This window comes from Apostichopus japonicus, chromosome 10 (genome assembly GCF_037975245.1).
Source record: "Apostichopus japonicus isolate 1M-3 chromosome 10, ASM3797524v1, whole genome shotgun sequence".
Lineage (NCBI taxonomy): Eukaryota > Metazoa > Echinodermata > Holothuroidea > Aspidochirotida > Stichopodidae > Apostichopus > Apostichopus japonicus.
Window position 1 is genome coordinate 4,461,866 of NC_092570.1, and position 18,590 is coordinate 4,480,455.

General features: G+C 37.6%; 1 protein-coding gene across 1 annotated transcript; it reads left to right on the forward strand.

Annotated features, from left to right (window-relative positions):
* The first annotated feature begins 275 nt into the window (after positions 1-275).
* LOC139975423 (uncharacterized) lies at positions 276-15,484 on the forward strand. Its single transcript, XM_071983409.1, has 5 exons — positions 276-688; positions 7,621-7,834; positions 11,523-11,702; positions 12,769-12,894; positions 13,536-15,484. Exons 1-5 carry the CDS (start codon positions 533-535, stop codon positions 14,003-14,005), a joined length of 1,146 nt encoding a protein of 381 aa, XP_071839510.1. The 5' UTR covers positions 276-532; the 3' UTR covers positions 14,006-15,484.
* Positions 15,485-18,590: the final 3,106 nt, after the last annotated feature.

Sequence of the window (18,590 nt, forward strand, 5' to 3'; positions counted from 1 at the left end):
AATGACCTAAAACTTGTTATTCCTTACAAGTTCGGGTTTTTTTTAAGTGGAATATTTCCGTCATTGGTAAAACAATTGCTAATTAACCGGGTAATATTTAATCGTATCTGCCTGAATAATGGGTTTTTATTACAGACAAAATGAGAGATCCCTTTGTCTTTTCTTTGTTTTCATTGAAAATGAAAATGGATCACAGTTAAAACAGCTCACTTAGGATAAGATCAAATGAAAACATGGTATAAACCATTTTAAACTTTGTTATTTTAGAAGGTATTAGGATGCTATTCAGCTATCAAATGGGTCGTTCCCAGCAGTGATTCCAGGATGTTTGTATTGGATTACATTACACAATGATAGCGGTACCGACTGGTTAGCGGTGTTAAAATTCAATAATGATCCCGTTTAATACTTTTTTTTAATCCAAGTTTCGCGAAGGGTCTTATATTCCCTTTTCAGTAATATCTTTACAGAATCGTTGTTATTTTGAACAAAAACAAAAAACAAACAAAAAATCCGCGAATCTAAGCCAAATATGGCGAAACTGAGATTCTTTGTTCTTTGTGGTTTAATTTGGATGACGGTTTGTGTCGATCAAGAATCTTTACCGAACGAAACAGTAGATATAGAGCAATGGGGAACTAGCAAAGCGGAGGATCTTCATCTACGGAAAATTATCGAAACTAACCAGGTTTGTTAATTATTGGTGTTCATTGTTAACTTTGTGTTTTGGCTTCTTTGTTTAGGATTAAAGGAAATAATCCTGTTTTCAGTTTACAGTTATAGGCATATATGATGTCATTGAAACTTATCGAACGATTTTAGTATGATGTGGAATGTTTAAGAGGACATTATCAATCTTGATTGCAATAGCATTTTAACATTTTGAAAACAAATTTGACGCTTCAATCATTAATTGTTTATTGATTGAAGTGGCTGGACAACTTAGTCTAGCACACAACTCAGTAGGTTATATCGTCGATGTAACACAAAACTTAATAAAAAACATTAGACTTTATATATGAGCCTCAAATATCGAATTTGTGAAGGATAAATGACGTTGGCTGTCATATGGGTGCTTATTTGATTATTGCAATTAAAAGAACTTATATAAATATATTAAATTATTAATATATATTAATAGCATTAATGCATGGACCGTGGTGGCGACTTCATCGTCTATTACTATTACTATTATACTATTTATCTATCAAAAAGTTACTTTAACAGATTAAGCAATTTATCACAAAGTAGCGATGCGAATATTTCAAGTGCAGCAGATCCCTCGTTCTGTACATGTCTTACCATAGGCGTACGGGACCATTTCAGTTTGGGGGGGCAGAACTTTTTGTGCCCGAAAGTTCCCGTGACACTATCTAAGCGGAGCGCCACCATCGGTTGGCGCGTAGCGTACAAGAAAATTTTTGGCACACAATGCCTCTCAGATTGCCGGAAACGGCACTTCTGAGGCTTTGCAAGTTGCATCTAAACATTCTTTATTTTATAATCTCACGCTTTAGAAATTTACACTTCCCAAAAAATTTGGTAAATTAGAAGAAGAAAAAATGGTAACATCACTTTGAAGGGGAAAAATGGGACAGTATAATTTTTAAGCTCCTATTTAGTTACCTTATTTATTATTTTAACACAGTACTCAGCTACCTCCAGAAAAACATACATTGTTCAACGACACGTAGGCGGGATAATGTCGCTGTGTCGGGTGAGACTGCAATTTGTCTCACAAAAAAGTATAAAATATAACAAAGAATATGATAAACCTGTACTTCTAGGCTTGTAGGCACCCCCCCCCCACCGTCCATGAACAAGAATACGTTTCTTATATACACTCATGTTGGGGATGTCCAGGTCATGGGCGGCGGAAGCACTTTTAATCTTGGGGGGGGGGCACCGACATCAAAGGGCACTTTGCAGATATTCGATTGGACTGATGCAGCCTTATATTTAGTACCCCTTATAACTCTTATTGTATTATCTTATTTGTGTAAACACATCACTCCATCAACGCCCCCCCCCCCCCCCCAAAGGAAAATATGCATACTAGCACTGCAATATCCAATGCGCAAATTGGGAAACAAAGAACAAGTTTTCTTTTGAGACAAAATGAGGTAAAATCATGCTAGTTGCTAATGTAGGAATCTTCCGAATTAGAGTTTTTTTCTTGTTAATATCTAAACAAATCTTTTCCATTCGAAATAGCTTTGAGTTTGACCCACAGAAATTCATTAAAAGTCACGAGCTTAGCCAGGACTTGCAAAGTTGTATGCACGACTATCTGAGCGGAGCGCCACCATTGGTTGGCGCGGAGCGTACTAGAAAATTTTTGGTTTTACAAAGCCCTCAGATGGCCGGAAACGGCCCTTCCCGAGTGTTCATTCTGGTTCCCTGGCCTCTTGCTAACTTGAGGCACCTCAATTTTTATGTAGACAAAAGGCACATTTTTAACCTGAGGAAAAGTGCGGGGCACGTTCCCCCTGTGCCCCCCGGTTCCGCCGCCCATGGTCCAGGTATACAATTGACTAGTTAGAAAAAAAATTGATTTCAAAAAGCGTGGTAGCCCAGATGAACTGCGCTTACGGTGGTGTTACACGAAAATATTCGGGCATCATGATGCTAAATAAAGAAAATCATGGAATTGTCGGGCAAAAATTTGAAAAAGATTCGGGCAAGCTACTGCATATTTATATATATATATATATTTCCAGAGGACAAGAAATTCGGGCAAAAGTCCTTAACAATTCGGGCAGCCTAAGAGGAAAAAAAAAAAAAAAAAAAAAAAAAAAAAATATATATATATATATATATATATATATATATAAATATATATATTTTCTGCTCTTATATATATATATATATATATATATATATATAAATATATATATTTTCTCCTCTTAGGCTGCCCGAATTTTTCAGGACTTTTGCCCGAATTTCTTGTCCTCTGGAAATATATATATTTATATATATATATATATATAAATTTGGGGGGGCAGTCTGCCCCCCTGCCCCCCCCCCGCCTCGTACGCCTATGTGTCTTACGACATGCCAGCGAAAATCAGGAAAAAGGGTTTGCCCCCGTCGAACGGAGGATTTGTTTTACTCTGGCAAATGCATTGTTTCATAGCCAATAGTAAAATGGTGTACAACTAGCACCAGGGGCGGGATTTGAGTTGTGAAAGTGGGGGGGGGGGGCAAACCTGCCAGCAAGACTATCTAAGCGGAGCGCCACCATCGGTTGGCGCGGAGCGTACAAGAAATTTTTGGGCTTTACAAACCCTCCAGATGGCCGGAAATGGCACTTCCCGAGTGCTCTAAGCTGCATGTACCCATCCTTGAAATATGGATCTCATGTCTGCAATTGTATCTAGATAGTTAATTATCGTTTAAAAATTTGAAGAGGATTGATAGTAGAACATATGGTCAGATGGTGATGTACAACTTTTGTTATACGTCACTATCTAAGCGGAGCGCCATCATCAGTTGGCAAGGATCGTCGAAATTTTTGATGAAAGGAACCCTTAGATCGGTAAAATTAACACCCATATAGGCTTTAAATTGCATCTAAACAATTAATGAACGTGTGTAAAGTTAGGGAGGACAGATAGAAGAACTTATATGGTGATGCACAACTGAGGCTTATACGTCACTATTTAGACGGTGCACCACCATCAGTTGGCGCGGCGTGTCGAAATTTAAGCAAAAAGGAAATCCTAGATCAGCAAATATGACACCTCTGGTAACAATAAATCGCATCTCGACAGTTCTTTCCCCCTAAAAATATTAGTATATTGTGCATTGGACCGATCAAGAATATGTTCAGCACCCACTTCGAAATTCTCCCCGCGGTCCCCACTTCTTGGAGAACTTGGCAAATATTAGGGGCTGAACATACCTTTACCCCCCACACTTTTTTATGGGGGATAAGCCCCTCAAGTCTACCGGTTCCGTCGCCATTGAAGTCGAGGCGGGGTGACTGTTTGGATTTTACAATGTGACTAGGTGTATCATGGAGCAATATATTTACGGGTCATTTCATAGTACTGGCTGAGATTTGAAAATGAAATTATTACCTGGCAGTACCAGCATTATGTTTGAACTATTGCCATATTATCAGGCAACATAGAAATTCATAATAAATACTTGAATGTTACTTACTGTTCATGAAGGGCTAGACCACTGGGGGTGGGGTGGGGTGTGTGTCATGTGTCAGTGTATTGAACTTAATTATTGATATACCCAATATGCAATTCTGGCTTTTGTAAATCGTTTCTCTGGATTTAGTTATTCAACGCATTCAGTAGAGCAGCAACGTTGAAAATCAATTCCTGAAGCTAGCACTGTAGCACATGCCGCGGATTCATCACATGCAGAATTGAATCGCTAGTGTGTTAGCTCCAGGATTCGTGCAGGAACCTGTGCTGCGAACCATGTGCTAGCTCCAGCTCCAGTTATTCATGCTACATGTTACGATGTTAAACACAAATTCGACTAAGATTCGAAACAAATAGGCCTATTTGATAGGGAATAATTTCGATTAGGGTTGTGCACATTTGTCTACAAAAACGACAAAAAAAGTAAATTAAGGTTTGGGAAAAAGTGGGGGGCAAATGCCCCCTCTTGCCCCCCCCCCCCGTAATCCCGCCCATGACTAGCACCATCGTGAACCAACGGAAAGTTGCTCGCACATAACGCACACTACGATTACACAGTAGGCCCCAGGGGTACGCAGAACTGAGATCCGGATTGGAATTTCGGACACCTGAGAACTTTGCGGTAACAGTTTCCAGATCCGTATCCTGTTTATAGCTAAGGATGAGAATGCCACATTAAAGGAATGAATCTGTTGTCGCTGGTATAGAGGGCGGCATTGATTTTATTTTTAGCTCGGAGAATACGTTGAGACAAGATTAGCTGAGAGAATACCTTTAATCGAACATTCCAGTAAATAAACATATTAAAAAGGTCAATATCTTGAAACAGTAAGAGCTACTATATAGAATTACCGTTTTCTACGTATCCTAACATTTGGGCCATCTGGAATCCCAGTTTCCATTATTCAAATACGTAATACATAAGAAGATAGGTCATTCCATCAATTATGCGATACTTTGTGATCCATGCAGGTAACATAGTATATATCTAGTACGTAATAGACAGTCCCTGTGCCTTCCATCGAGGTCCCTCAAACCCTTGTGGGAATATCGCCCCATGGTAGCCACCTACACCATAATCACCCGATTCACACAGATAATTACAGTAACTTCTGTAAATCTTAAAGTTTTGTACCAAAGTAATAAACTGGATCGTGCTATAAACCGGTAGCATGTGCAATTAGAAATTTATGGTAAGAATTGAAAATATGAGTAATTCCAAAGCATCCCAACAACTGGAATTCTTGGAATTACACATATGTTATATTACTCTAATCCTAATAGCACATGCTACCGGTTAATGGCGAGTTAACAGATTTGTCAGCACGATCCAGTTTTTACTGTGGTATTGTTTTCAGATTGTTTTCAGTGGTTACTTAAATCTCTGTGTGAATCGGCTGCCATAAAATCCTTACTCGGTCACAGAGATCTTATTACTATCTTAGGACGCTTATATAACAATCGTTCAGGACAAAGGTGAAAGCAACCTATAGCCTATATTCTTTCGTAACGTATCCTAGTTTACACGGTTATGCTTCATTCACCATTCAACTTCCTTCAGCATTTTTAGCATATATAGACCTATATTCAACCCGCGCAATGCACAGCTATAAGAAGGGTAGGTGACTCGGGGTCACGTGTCCCCCTCCTCCACTGCGAAAACGATGATCTCGACAAGATAAGAGTGACCTGTATTGGAGAGGTGTATCAATAAGTACCGACGATTACCATAGCGTCAGCATTTTCACTTTTACGGTGATATCTTTCCCATCCCTAATCCCTCTCCCCTTCTCCGACCATTTCTGATCATAGTTGACAAAAAAAAGAGGGAAAAACAATGTCTAAAGTCCAACTTTGCAATGTGAAAGTAAAGAAGTGGGACAGAAAAAAACAGCGTAGTTCCGATGCAATAATTAAGACCCGGGAGTTATAAAGAGGAAGGAAGTCTCCATTGTTTCTCTGAGCTAAGAAAACGCAATGTACTCATGAAACCTGTTTACCTTTTTAATTGAGCCATTAAGCTATACAAGTAGGATAATATTCAAGCAGAAATGACAGCTTCATCTATAGTAGTTAAAAAAACACATGATTCACAGCCCAGTTCTGAATGAATGGTGATTTGGATTTGTCGTCGAAATTCACGAGTGGACGTGTTATTTGGATTTGCTATATAAGCATATATACATTTCGCGGTTGATATTGACGACCTTCTACTATCAACTGTATATAGATATAGATTAGATACGTCAACAGTAGATAACAAAAAGAAATGCGTATACTAAAGTTATAGTAAAGTTGTGGTCATACTTCCAGTACGAGTATTTCTGATGCTGATAACATAACACCACAGAGTACACTGTACCAAGACCACGTGCACGAATACAAGTATGGATTCCCCAATTGTATTTATGAGTTTGAGTACAATAATGTTAGCGTGAGTACGGGTACTTATTATCTTACAGCAGTATCTATCAGAAGTTAGATTGCCAATACTACCCGACTACGAGTACCCCAAGATCGTCTACAAGTACAGACATGGGCATAGTTAGACTTCTTTTTTTGGGTGGTGGGAGGGGGGGTGGGGCGTTGCTCTTGAAGAGGACAGGCTAGACCTATTTATGAAAAGCAAAAATATGACATTTGTTTTTTCTCGGAGGAGGGGGGGGGGGTCTGACAAATATTTGGAGAGCTTTCCCCGCCCGACCCCACCCCGCCCAGTGGCTATGCACGTGGGTAAAAGACAACTATATATGCTCGAACACGGTCTCGTTACAATTCTTATGCTCTGTATATCGTATTTATCTTTCTATGTGCAAACCAACGCTGATATGTTATACAATAGTACATGCATTTACAAATCCCTAAATTGCATTGTAGCTAACAGATTTCCTATGTTTCCGTAAAATGAATCAAAGTGTTAGTAACTAGATGTTATCGACAAATACGGCCGATGATAAGTAAAAATCACCAAAGGGAGATCTGTATAATCTACTACCAACAATAAATTTATTTATTTATATTATTCAAGTTTTTATTTATTTCGCTTGAAACAACACAATTTCTGTCAAATGTCAACAAAAATAGCGAAAGTCTACGAGTATTAGATAATCGGCAATTAACCCAGCTAAACGTTAAGTAAAACATAAATATTTAGAGGAAAAAAAGGTTCAATTCTTGTAGTATATCATAAATGTGATAGCATTTATCGAAGCTACAAAAGGTTTTTTTTTTTCATTTGGGGGCCTATAAGATCGGAGGTCCTGGTTCCGGGCCCAATTATTAATCAGACCCTGCACATCAAGAAATATTAATATTAACAAGATTGGATAAATCCTACAGCGGTATGTTTGATATGATAACAATAACACCAGCGTGGAGTTGGACATTACTTAATTAATTTGTAATTGATCGTTATTTAACCGAAATTCATATTCTTTATTTTTACTCTCTTCAAAAGGTTAAAATCGATCGCCTTGCGTCAGAGAACAGAAAAATGATAGAAATGTTGAATGCCTTGAGAGATGAGCTTCATCGTAAAGGTGACGCTAATGACGTCACAGAAGCAAGCTACAGACTAAACGAAGATCAATTTTCTGATAGGTCTCGACGAGAAGCAAATTACTTCCCAACAGAAAAGAGAGAAAAAAATCACATCAGTAGCAATACCGGATGTAAGTATAAACAAATATTTACTTTCACGTGACCAACAATGGCAATCAGTAGCGTGCTTTTGTTTTTTATTTGATCATCAACCCACTAATTGAATTAGAGAGTATATATCTTTCGTTTGTTGTAAGAAGTTCGTCAACCCCCACCCCCACGTCCCTCCCTCTACCCCCTCCCTCTCTCACCAAGAGGTAAATCAACAGTTCAATTAAATCTGAGGAATTTAAGGACTATATATTGGACATATCTACATTCATGGGAAGAGAGAGGGAGGGGGCAGTGCCAACTCCCTGGTCTCTATTTAGGGTGGCGGATTTAGCTCAGGTAAAAGATAATGCTATATGCAATCGAAAACTATAGATGTGTGAAAATATAATAGTTGTTACATAAAACAGCGCAATTACTTCCGAGCTGGTATTGTGCATACACGGAGGGCATGGGGTGTTACGCTGTACATATATATGCAGTACATATTTGTACCCGTTATAAAGGAAGTAAGGTCTCCATCGCAATACTATTTTTATCCATAGTAGTTACTTACAGGATTTTGTGACATGAAAGGAAGCTTTAAACTTCCTTCTTTGAGTTTCTTAAATGTCACTTCGTGTTCGCTCATGATTATCCAGTAATGCGTATTTTCTATAATAAAATTATCAGGAGCACAACTATACCCTTTGTTGTGCTTGGAAAGGGACGGGGTCGGAGGGGGGGGGGGTAGTAAGATGTTAGGACTTCCGAGGGAGGGATGAAATTTTGGTAAACTCGAGGGTGCTTAAATATAAAGTGGTGCTATATGCCTATTTGCAAATTTTGAAACAATGTTGAAGGATTTTCGACTTTAGGTTGTACCTCATAGTACATGTTATATAGTGTATTTTTATACTGTGCACTATGATTTTTTGGTAATAATCTGTCTGCCAGGGGAAGGGACGGGGAGGGGGGGGGACTATCCCGGTAGTATACGTGGTTCCGCCCCTGCATATATTTTATTTTAGGTTTTTATATAATGTTGCAGCTGATATTTAAAACTTCAAAATATGTTTGTTTCCTTTTTGGGATTTGTTTCAACTCCAACAAGCCAAATTAGGTATAGATATATATATACTATCAGTTTACGGCAAAGCCATTTTGTTCCATCCCATTTTGACCAATGTGTGATGTCCAACTTTCGTAAAGTACCCCCAAAAAAAAGGTGCATTTTCTGCTTGCTTTCTCACCATGTTTTAAGGTTGAAAGAAAAAACATGTCGTTATATTGACAAGAAAATGTCAGTTGCAAATTTACCTCATTTTAGCCACTTTATCACTTCTATGTACATCATTAATCCGAACTTGGGAAATGAGCTATTCTATGCCTTCAGTCTTGCATGAGAAAGAAACAGTAAAACTCTGATACCATGCAAAGAAATTTCATTAGTCTGAATGATTGAAGAAGAAATGATCATAAGAAAGTTGATCACATCTGATATGTCAAAGGTTAAATCTTCTTCTGAAAGCTAATATAATCAGGGAGTTGTTGATATAATACACTATTGTATAGTCTATAAGTCCTTGTAGACGTTTTCACTGGGTTAAACGGTACTCCTCACTGGATAGCCCACAAATCATGGCACCTACAATTTTCCGTACCATGACTACGTAGATTTTAAAGCAACGCGAATCAAAAGTTAGTCGGTCATTCTTTTAAGCTCACTAGTATACACTATTTTCTAGCGCCGTTCTTTGACGGCCTAAAGTTGTATAAAAAATACTTCCTTTTTTATGTTTGTACTATACATGTAAATGCATCCTCACATTTTTACACCCAAGTCACAAAAGTAAATTCGGTTTTGGAACATGTTCCCTTGCTAACCACCCTCCCACACCCCACCCCACCCCACCCCTTCCACCTCTTTACTTTGTCACATATCGGCGGATTGCAGAATTCTATACCACCCCTTTAGCAGTCTGGTCATTACTTGTATTACATGGATGAGTTTGAGGAAACAGAATGGGTCTCTCTTTACTGAAGAGAGTTTCATTTCACATAATTACCGAGCGGAAGTCATTGTAAGCTGACAATAGATCATGTGACGTAGGGAAGGCCAGGGGTCAAGTTTTCGGTCAGATCATCAGTGCCCTGTCTAAGTCCTGCACAATAGTTAGGCATGTACATGCATGTGTGAAGTTGAATGTCGGATTGAAGAGCCACTTTCAAAAGGAATACTAAAGGTAGCATCCTCCATATAATTCCCCCTTTCACTTACAAATGGAATCGTCCAACTAATGTGGTCCGTATAAATCATTGAAGAAGTCTTCAATTGGTAAACGCTACCACTCACTGGAGGCTGTAAACCAGGGTTTCCCTAACTTTACCCCCCCCCCCCCCCACGAACCCCCTGTGGATGGCAGAGTTGTCCACGAACTCCCAACTTTTCGAGACACGATCTGAGTCATTATTATACTATAATGCGAATAACAGTGCTTCGTTAAAGATCAAGTTTATAGTGTAATATTGTAAATGAAAAAAAAACAAGAGATGAACAAATATTTATTTGGAAACTTCAAGATCAGATCGCCTTTTTCTCTTCACGACGTACTGTCATAATTACACCAACTTCACCAAAGCCATGGGGTCTGTGTCTGTTTCATAATTCAGTTATTTATCACATGCACGGTATGGTACTACTATGGCAACATATGCGTATGGAACGCGAAAAGAGTTTGTCGATAGGTACGACTTTGTACATTACTAAATTATATGATATGTCAGATTTTAGTTCAACAAAAAGTACTCTAGTTTTGACTTTCAGAAACGTCTCACGAACCACCCGGGATGGACTCACGCACCCCCTGAGGGTTCATGCACCCCAGTTAGGGAACCCCTGCTGTAAACGATAACCAATTATGGCACCTTTACTTTTCCGTATAACAATATAATCACAATGCAGATGTGTTATTCTGAAAGCAACTATCGTTTGTCACTTATAGTCCCTTATCTCTCCGGTAGACAATTTTTCTATACTGTGCTTTACAAGATTTAAAGTGGTCTAAAATTGCATCACTTGACCCAATTTTTGCTCTTCAACCCTGAAGACACAGAAACCCATATCGTATTTGGTAACATTTCTGAAAAAAAAAGATGGTCTCCCGTAGGTTTTTGACATTTTTCATGAAGAAGACTTGGATTGATATCGCATACCGTATGGAATATTCCATGTAAAACAAAGGTAATACGCAGGTAATATTGGAGGAGAGAAAACTGTTTCTCTGTCCATTTCGTTAAGTTGTCCGGTTCAGCAGCGATAAAAGAAATGCAATCTTTCCTAGCCGTGACGGTTATGGTAGCAACCAATCAATTTCTCTTGTTGTAGTTGGTGACGCTTGTCATATGCATCTGACCGACTTCCACTGACAAACTTTCGCAACCCCTTAATTATGGAAAAGGGAAATGAATTGAAAGCGATTCTAGGTGACCAGAATGTGGAAAGAAAAACTACACCATATTTTATTAAAGCAAGAACAAACGAAACATGTAACATTTCCCAAAGACTGAACGGTTAGAGTCAAACTTCAATCCTATTTATATATACAATCTGGGTGTATATACAGTATATTTTAATATATATATATATATATAGGCTATAAAAAAATATCATCAGGTTTTATTATTTGATTTATAAGAATTCAGATTTTCAGTTGGTTTCCTTTACAGACAACGAGTGTTACCTTTGTCCTGCTGGCCCAATCGGGAGTGCAGGTCCACCTGGCAGTCCTGGGAAGCCTGGTCGTGATGGATTGGCCGGTACCATAGGAACGCCTGGTATGGCTGGTGCAATGGGAAGCCCAGGAGCCCCTGGCCTGCCTGGAAGGGATGGGCGTGACGGAACGCTAGGTATTAAGTTAATATATTCAAACTATAATTGAATTTAGAACCATCGCTCTTTAACTTTTAATGATATTTATTAGTTCAAATATGAAAATGAATGGAAAATAGCACTGATATCTACGGCCAAAGAACGGGATTCGAATCAGTGCAGCGACCTCTGAATTACAAGCCCGTCGCTCTACCAACTGAGCTACCCAGCCCTTAGTTGGTGGCGCTCTCTATATATGCCATTTCTTTGTTGGGTGCTCCAGCCAGAAGCCACAGAACCTTGTATACCGTGTAACCATGGATCACGCCTTATAGCTTCATTTGATGGTGGTAATAATATCAGTATGATATCGTGCAGATATGTTAAATAAGTATATTACCAGATATTGTTGACAGATAAGAGAATGACATTGTCAACAAAATACTCAACCGGGTGAATCGTCACCAAATTTAGTTGTTCTTAAAAGAGAAAACAAACCAAGGACTATGTTAACTGCTAGTATAAAATCAATATCAATAACTAGAGTAACATAATAAGATATTAGTTCAAAAAACGATGCTAAAGATTTATCAATCTTTTAATTTTCACAGTTTTGCAAAAGTCGTTCTCTAGCATATTTGAGCTTGTTTGCCTTTTTATTCGTGTGTTCGTCAATGTCTCCCTCGTTCATGTGTCCATTTATTGCTTCCATTGCTTGTTTGTGTGTTCGTTTATTCCATTCATCCATCCATCCATTCGTTCATACTATCATATATTCATTTAATCAATCATAATTTAATTCATTGATCTATCCATTCATTCATTAACTCATTCATATATTGATTCCTGCATTAAATCATTGATGCATTCATTCCTTCATTCATTTATGCATTTATTTATCTATGCATTCAATCATCAATTCATTTTGGTATTCATTCATTCATTCATTTTGGCATTCAGTCAGTCAACCATACGCTCATTTGGTCTTGCATGTATTCATTTATGTATTCGTTTGTTTGCACGTTCCTTTGTTCATTGTATTCATCCATTCTTTCATCTATTCACACATTCATTTAATTTCTAGCTTGCTTTAATGATTTTCAGGTTCTTGCAGTGATACCCAGTCTGCAACAACACCTACGCCAAATACAACGACACCTGTACCTGGTGTGGTCTTCGTTAGGTGGGGTAAAACAACTTGCCCTTCGACATCACAGTTTGTTTACAGTGGTAAGTGCACTACATGATACAATAATATCGATTAATTCAACAATTGTATAAATACATTAAAGCAAATAATATAGTGATCGAGGTAGTAGTATTTGTTTTTGCGATTTTTAGTTGCAGACGAAGAGCTGGGAGGTTGTCAGCTTAGTAATAGATTATTATTAGTTTTAGTTTATTAGTTAGTCCGGGTTTTTCGTGCACAGGCCTACAATATCCTGTTGTGTATACCATAGAACAAGATACAGGGGGAATACACACACGTGGCTGAGGTACTAATGGAAGTTTGAAAGAAATTTAATTTGTTGATGGTAGAATCCAACACGCTGAGTGGGGTTTAGTTAAATCGAAGCCCCATCATCCGAAGCATATATATATATATATATATATATATATATATATATATATATATATATATATATATATATATATAATAATGGATATAAAGATATAAAGACAGGTCGCGACCTGTCTTTTCTCTATATATTTTTCACTATATATATATATATATATCCATTATTATATATATATATATATATATATCCATTATTATATATATAATTATATATATGTCCATTTTATTTCCAAGCCTTGGAATCAAATTTGGCAATATATTGTTCAATTTTTTTGCAATTTTTTTTTTTAAGGTTTGTCAGCAGGGAGTTACTTTATGAACAAAGGCGGTTCTGTAGAAATTCTTTGCCTTCCCAGTACGCCACAGTATTCCTTTACGGTAAGTGGCAATCAGGAAGCAAGATCGCCCATAAATATGGTCGAATATAGTACGGGATCTTTCCAACCCTTCCAGCACGTTCACAACCATGAAATGCCTTGTAGTGTTTGCATGGCACCTCGTAGAATGTCGAAACTTGTGATACCAGCCAGAAATACGTGTCCCAGCTCAGAGTGGACTCTAGAGTACTCGGGCTACTTACAAAGTGCCAGGAAAACCTGGTTTCGGACTGCAACTATCTGCCTCGATCAATCCCCGGATACAATCCCTGGAACCGAGAGTGACCGGAATGGGGCGATGTTACTGAATACAGAATTCAGATGTAACCAATGTGGTGAATATACAAATGGGTTTGAGTTAACATGTGCAGTATGTACAATATGACTGTTACGGGGGCATTTAAACCGTCTTCACTGTTTATTATAAGTTGCAAATGATACCCACGTTAAACCAGTGATGTTCCATAACTGATTGAAACATCCTGTTAAAAGTTTCTCACCATTACTTACTATTAAACAAGATGGGTGTGTGTGATGTGGGGGGGGGGAGGGGGGAGGGGGCGGGGTGCTCTGAAGGGTGGAGGAATGTAGCCGGGGAAGACCGGTCGGACAATGTAGAATATAATTGCACAGTGGGGTATTTGTTATCATTGGCGTGGGCAAAGTTTCCACCGGCAATGCCACTCCGTCTCCACCGTCAATTCCGGATATGATGTTCAGTCGGGGCAGTTTATGCGGTCAGCTCAAAGGGGTGGTCTAATGTTTCGCCGACTGAGTGCGAACAATACCTGGCTGATTGCTTAACCCTCGACTGGACGGTGGAGGTGAAAATCCATTAATACAACCTCTACACCTAATTGTTCTGTACATATAGCAGTTAAATTGACATCCTGTCACTGTTTTAAAACCGCGGTCTGGTTCATCAAAATTCCACTTAAGATTCTTAATTTTATAGGCCTATTAAATCTTTTATATGAAATGTTATTGTATATATACTTACAGGAGATTTAAGATACGAAACATATTCTAAGCAGTGTAAGAACTATCATAATAACGATGCTATTTTCTTTTTAAATCGCTTCGAGATGATGTATGTAAAAAAAAGGTCCAACCTTGATTGACATAACTTTTGCATCATCAATAATAGAATGAGGGAAATCCTACGGTGGTTTTGAAGGGACACACGTGTTTAAGACTCAGTTGATACTATTTGTGAAGATTTCATGTTAGTATAACAAGTCAAGTTATCAAGACAGCAGCCGGCTAGAAAATTTGATGCTGTTTTTGTAAAGATTTCAAGTTAACATATATGTTGTGGTCAAGTGTGGTCAAATTGAGTACCGTATATCACACGGCACCTCGACAATTTAATACTTTTGGGTCAAGATGTTATGTTACTATAAATTGACAAGTAAATAAATATCGTTATTTTGACCTCTGGTCAAGCTAAGTGTAACCTGTAGCTCCAATTTGAATATGTTTGGTCACGATACCATGCTAGTGTATATGCCTAATTTGACAAGTCGACAAATATCATATAATTGACGTGTTGTTAAGTTAGTGTAACGCAGAAATTTCGATATATATATATATATATATATATAGATACATTATTTCTGAAAGTCGCCAAAACACAACAAAAGTATATACAGCCAAATTTATTGCTAAATGTTGGTGTTAAATGATATACACTTTTGAAGGATCAGTTCAGGAAGTGTGGGTATGGGAAATGTTAACAATGTCTTATTTCCGTCAAAGATCCTTAAATGAATTCTTATCTCTCATTTAGAAACAAAACCTTTTGTTTTTCGATTATTACATATTTTCTGATATTATGTAACATATATGTTTGTCAACTTTTTAATCAATTCGTCGCTGTCCTTTTTTAGATAAACTACGTTTTCAAACACTTTCTCATGTTAGAGCGACGTTCCGGCCGGAGGGGGGGGGGGGTCGGGAGACGGGAACCCAGGTTGTGTGGGGTATACATCCCTTTCGCCACACAACCTGGCTTGTAGACCAAAATATAATTTATAGACTACATGTGCACCAGAATGCACCTATATCACGTCTACAATTCCTTACTCACTTGTTTTATGGGAAGGACCCCAAACCCCCTACACATGAATCAGGGTCACACTTCTTTTCATCAAATTCCTGAATCCCCCTGAGAGTGGGGGGGTCAAAAGGTGGGTCACGAAACCTTGTCAGTGTGTCACATGATTTGAGGACGTTGGAACATTATTCCACAGTTTTTGGGTAATCGATTAATTTTTTAAAGAAAGTTTATGGTAACATTCTTGCATTCTGAGTATCAATCTGACGGGGTTGTAGGCTGTGGGAATCGGGGAGGCGGGCTGCTGGGTCGTGGCTTAGCCTTCATGGAAGATCAAAGGGGGTGGGCCTCAAATTTTGCGGACCGGCTCATTAGAGTTAATTCAGATTTTCATTTTACTATCATGGCTACTTTGAAAGGTAATGCCCGGGTCGACAAATCTATAGAACAGTCAAATTCCAGCCGCCTACCAGAGGGCTAAAACAAAGTCTGCTTTGAGTTTCTAAACTTTCCTTTCCAACTGGTTATGGAGGAAATCAAGACCTCTTTATTACTTGGAAGGTGTTGTATGAATATAGGCCAATTAATTGACAGACCAGAAGGCCAAGAATGTTTATATTTTTTATTTGACTGGAAGGTTATCAGATTTCATTTGTTGTTATTGGTCTGTTTTATTTTGCTTTGCTTTGCACTGCAATTTCATACTATTGTCCAACATTTACAATTTTGCTATATGGATGTCAATGTTACGTATAAATATCATATAACCTCATGGGTGTTTCTACTTCGCAAAGTTGTAAAGAAGCATCGTCTACTCTGACGTAATAAACCGCGCCTATATATATATATTTATATAAATATATATATATATATATATATATATATATATATATATATATATATATATATATATATATATATATATATATATATATATATAAATATATATATATATAAATATATATATATATATATATATATATATATATATATATATATATATATATATATATATATATATATATATATATATATATATATATCTTGTTATCACTTCTGGGAATAACTCAATTTTTATCCGAATAGCATCCTGTTAAATCATGATTTCCTCAAAGGATAATCATTTGACCTTCCTTATCATAAGTGAGCTGTTTTTTAACTGTTAGCGAAATCCTTTTCAATGACAAAAAAAAAGACAAAGGGATCTCGTATTTTGTCTATAATTCCTCTAAATGGATGGAAAATAATCCACGAAAGTAACTAGACTTGATGAAGCCTTTCTAAGATCATTCCGCTAAGATTTAATCTTTAACCATTTGGGGGCGCTGTTCATCACGGGTATCTTTATTACCGTAGATATATGATTATCATGGTTGGATTTGCTTTCGTATCGCCGAAATTGCTTTTAAAACGCATATATTACACCAATCAGAGCAGATCAGGAGAGCACAGTCCAGGGGGCCGAGGAGTCAATTAGACGGACCGGGGAAATATGGGAGAAGTAATATTTTATTTTCATGATTATAATATTATATCACTTATACTTATTAAGGAAAAGGTGAAGACTTGCAAGAAAGCATCCTGTGATATATTTTCTCCAGGACCGACCCAGGCTATCGACGCTACTGCAATATGAACGGATTTTGACATGGTTGTAATTAACTGTTCAAGCTTATTATGTGTTAACTGTTGCTTTACCTTTATCATTGCTAATAACGTGGCGGATCTAGGATTTTAGAAAAGGAGGGTGGCTCTGAAATTTTGGCCGTCAAATATGGTGCATTCTGGGGTATATTTAGACTACATATTTACAATGTAAATGATTGCATTCCTGACACTTTTAAAAAGTATTCTAGTGGAAATTGGAAAACAAATTGCAGCCAGTTGCATGGGGAACATTTCTGTTGACTGTAGATCGCAATCGAGTTTACCATATGCAGTTCTGAAATTTAGTCTTATAGGATCACACTTACCATGCTGCTTATTCTGTCACTGTAAGTTCTTTAAAGAGAGCCATGAAAGTAAGAAAAACTTCATTGAAACATGGTCACGTATATAAAGTTATAATTAAATGCGAGTAGCTATACTTCGGTTGGGGGGGGGGGGGCGGAGGGGCTTTATCCCCCTGAATAAATTCAGGTGGCTTAACCTCCCCCCCCCCCCCCCCCCCGCCTCATGACGTTTATAAAGAAACATGATAGCTTAAGGTTATAATATCTGTGTCATAGAAAATTCTCGTTTTGAAATACGGTAGGGCGGGGCAGTAGAGGCGAGGCTAATGTTATACTTTGGCGTTCCTATAGCTCCGGATCCAAGGAGATGATGCGAGAGGCGGTGGGGGGGGGGGATATAACCTCCCACATCTTTCAACCTCACACAGAAGTTTAAATCAGTTACTGGCACAATTTTATTTTTTATCGTAGGGAAGATGACATGAGAATACGTCACCAACGACACTTAGAGCCGCACCCTTTTTGACAAACTACTGGATCTTCCACGGGTTTCCTAGGTGACAGATTCATTCGAAAAAACTTTGTACAACGGCAAGATCAAAAACTTAGGACAAAATCTAAAATTGTTGACAACCTATGTTGTCCGTTATCTATTTGATTTAATAATAAAAAATGAAAAAATCAATAAACAATATCACAAACAATATTGTACCTACAATAATTTTATGCATCACTGAAAATATATACGCAACAAATGACGCAAATTGAAATAATAAACATATATATCTTTAAACCTACTTTTTAAGTAAAAAAGAGTAATGTCTATGTTACCTTATTCTTCACTAAACAAACTCTGAAAGGGACTACAACATTCTCAGAATGACATGATAAGACTTTATTATAAGAAGAAAAAAAAAGTGGAAAAATCTAATATGACCAAAACTACCCCAAACCCACCCACT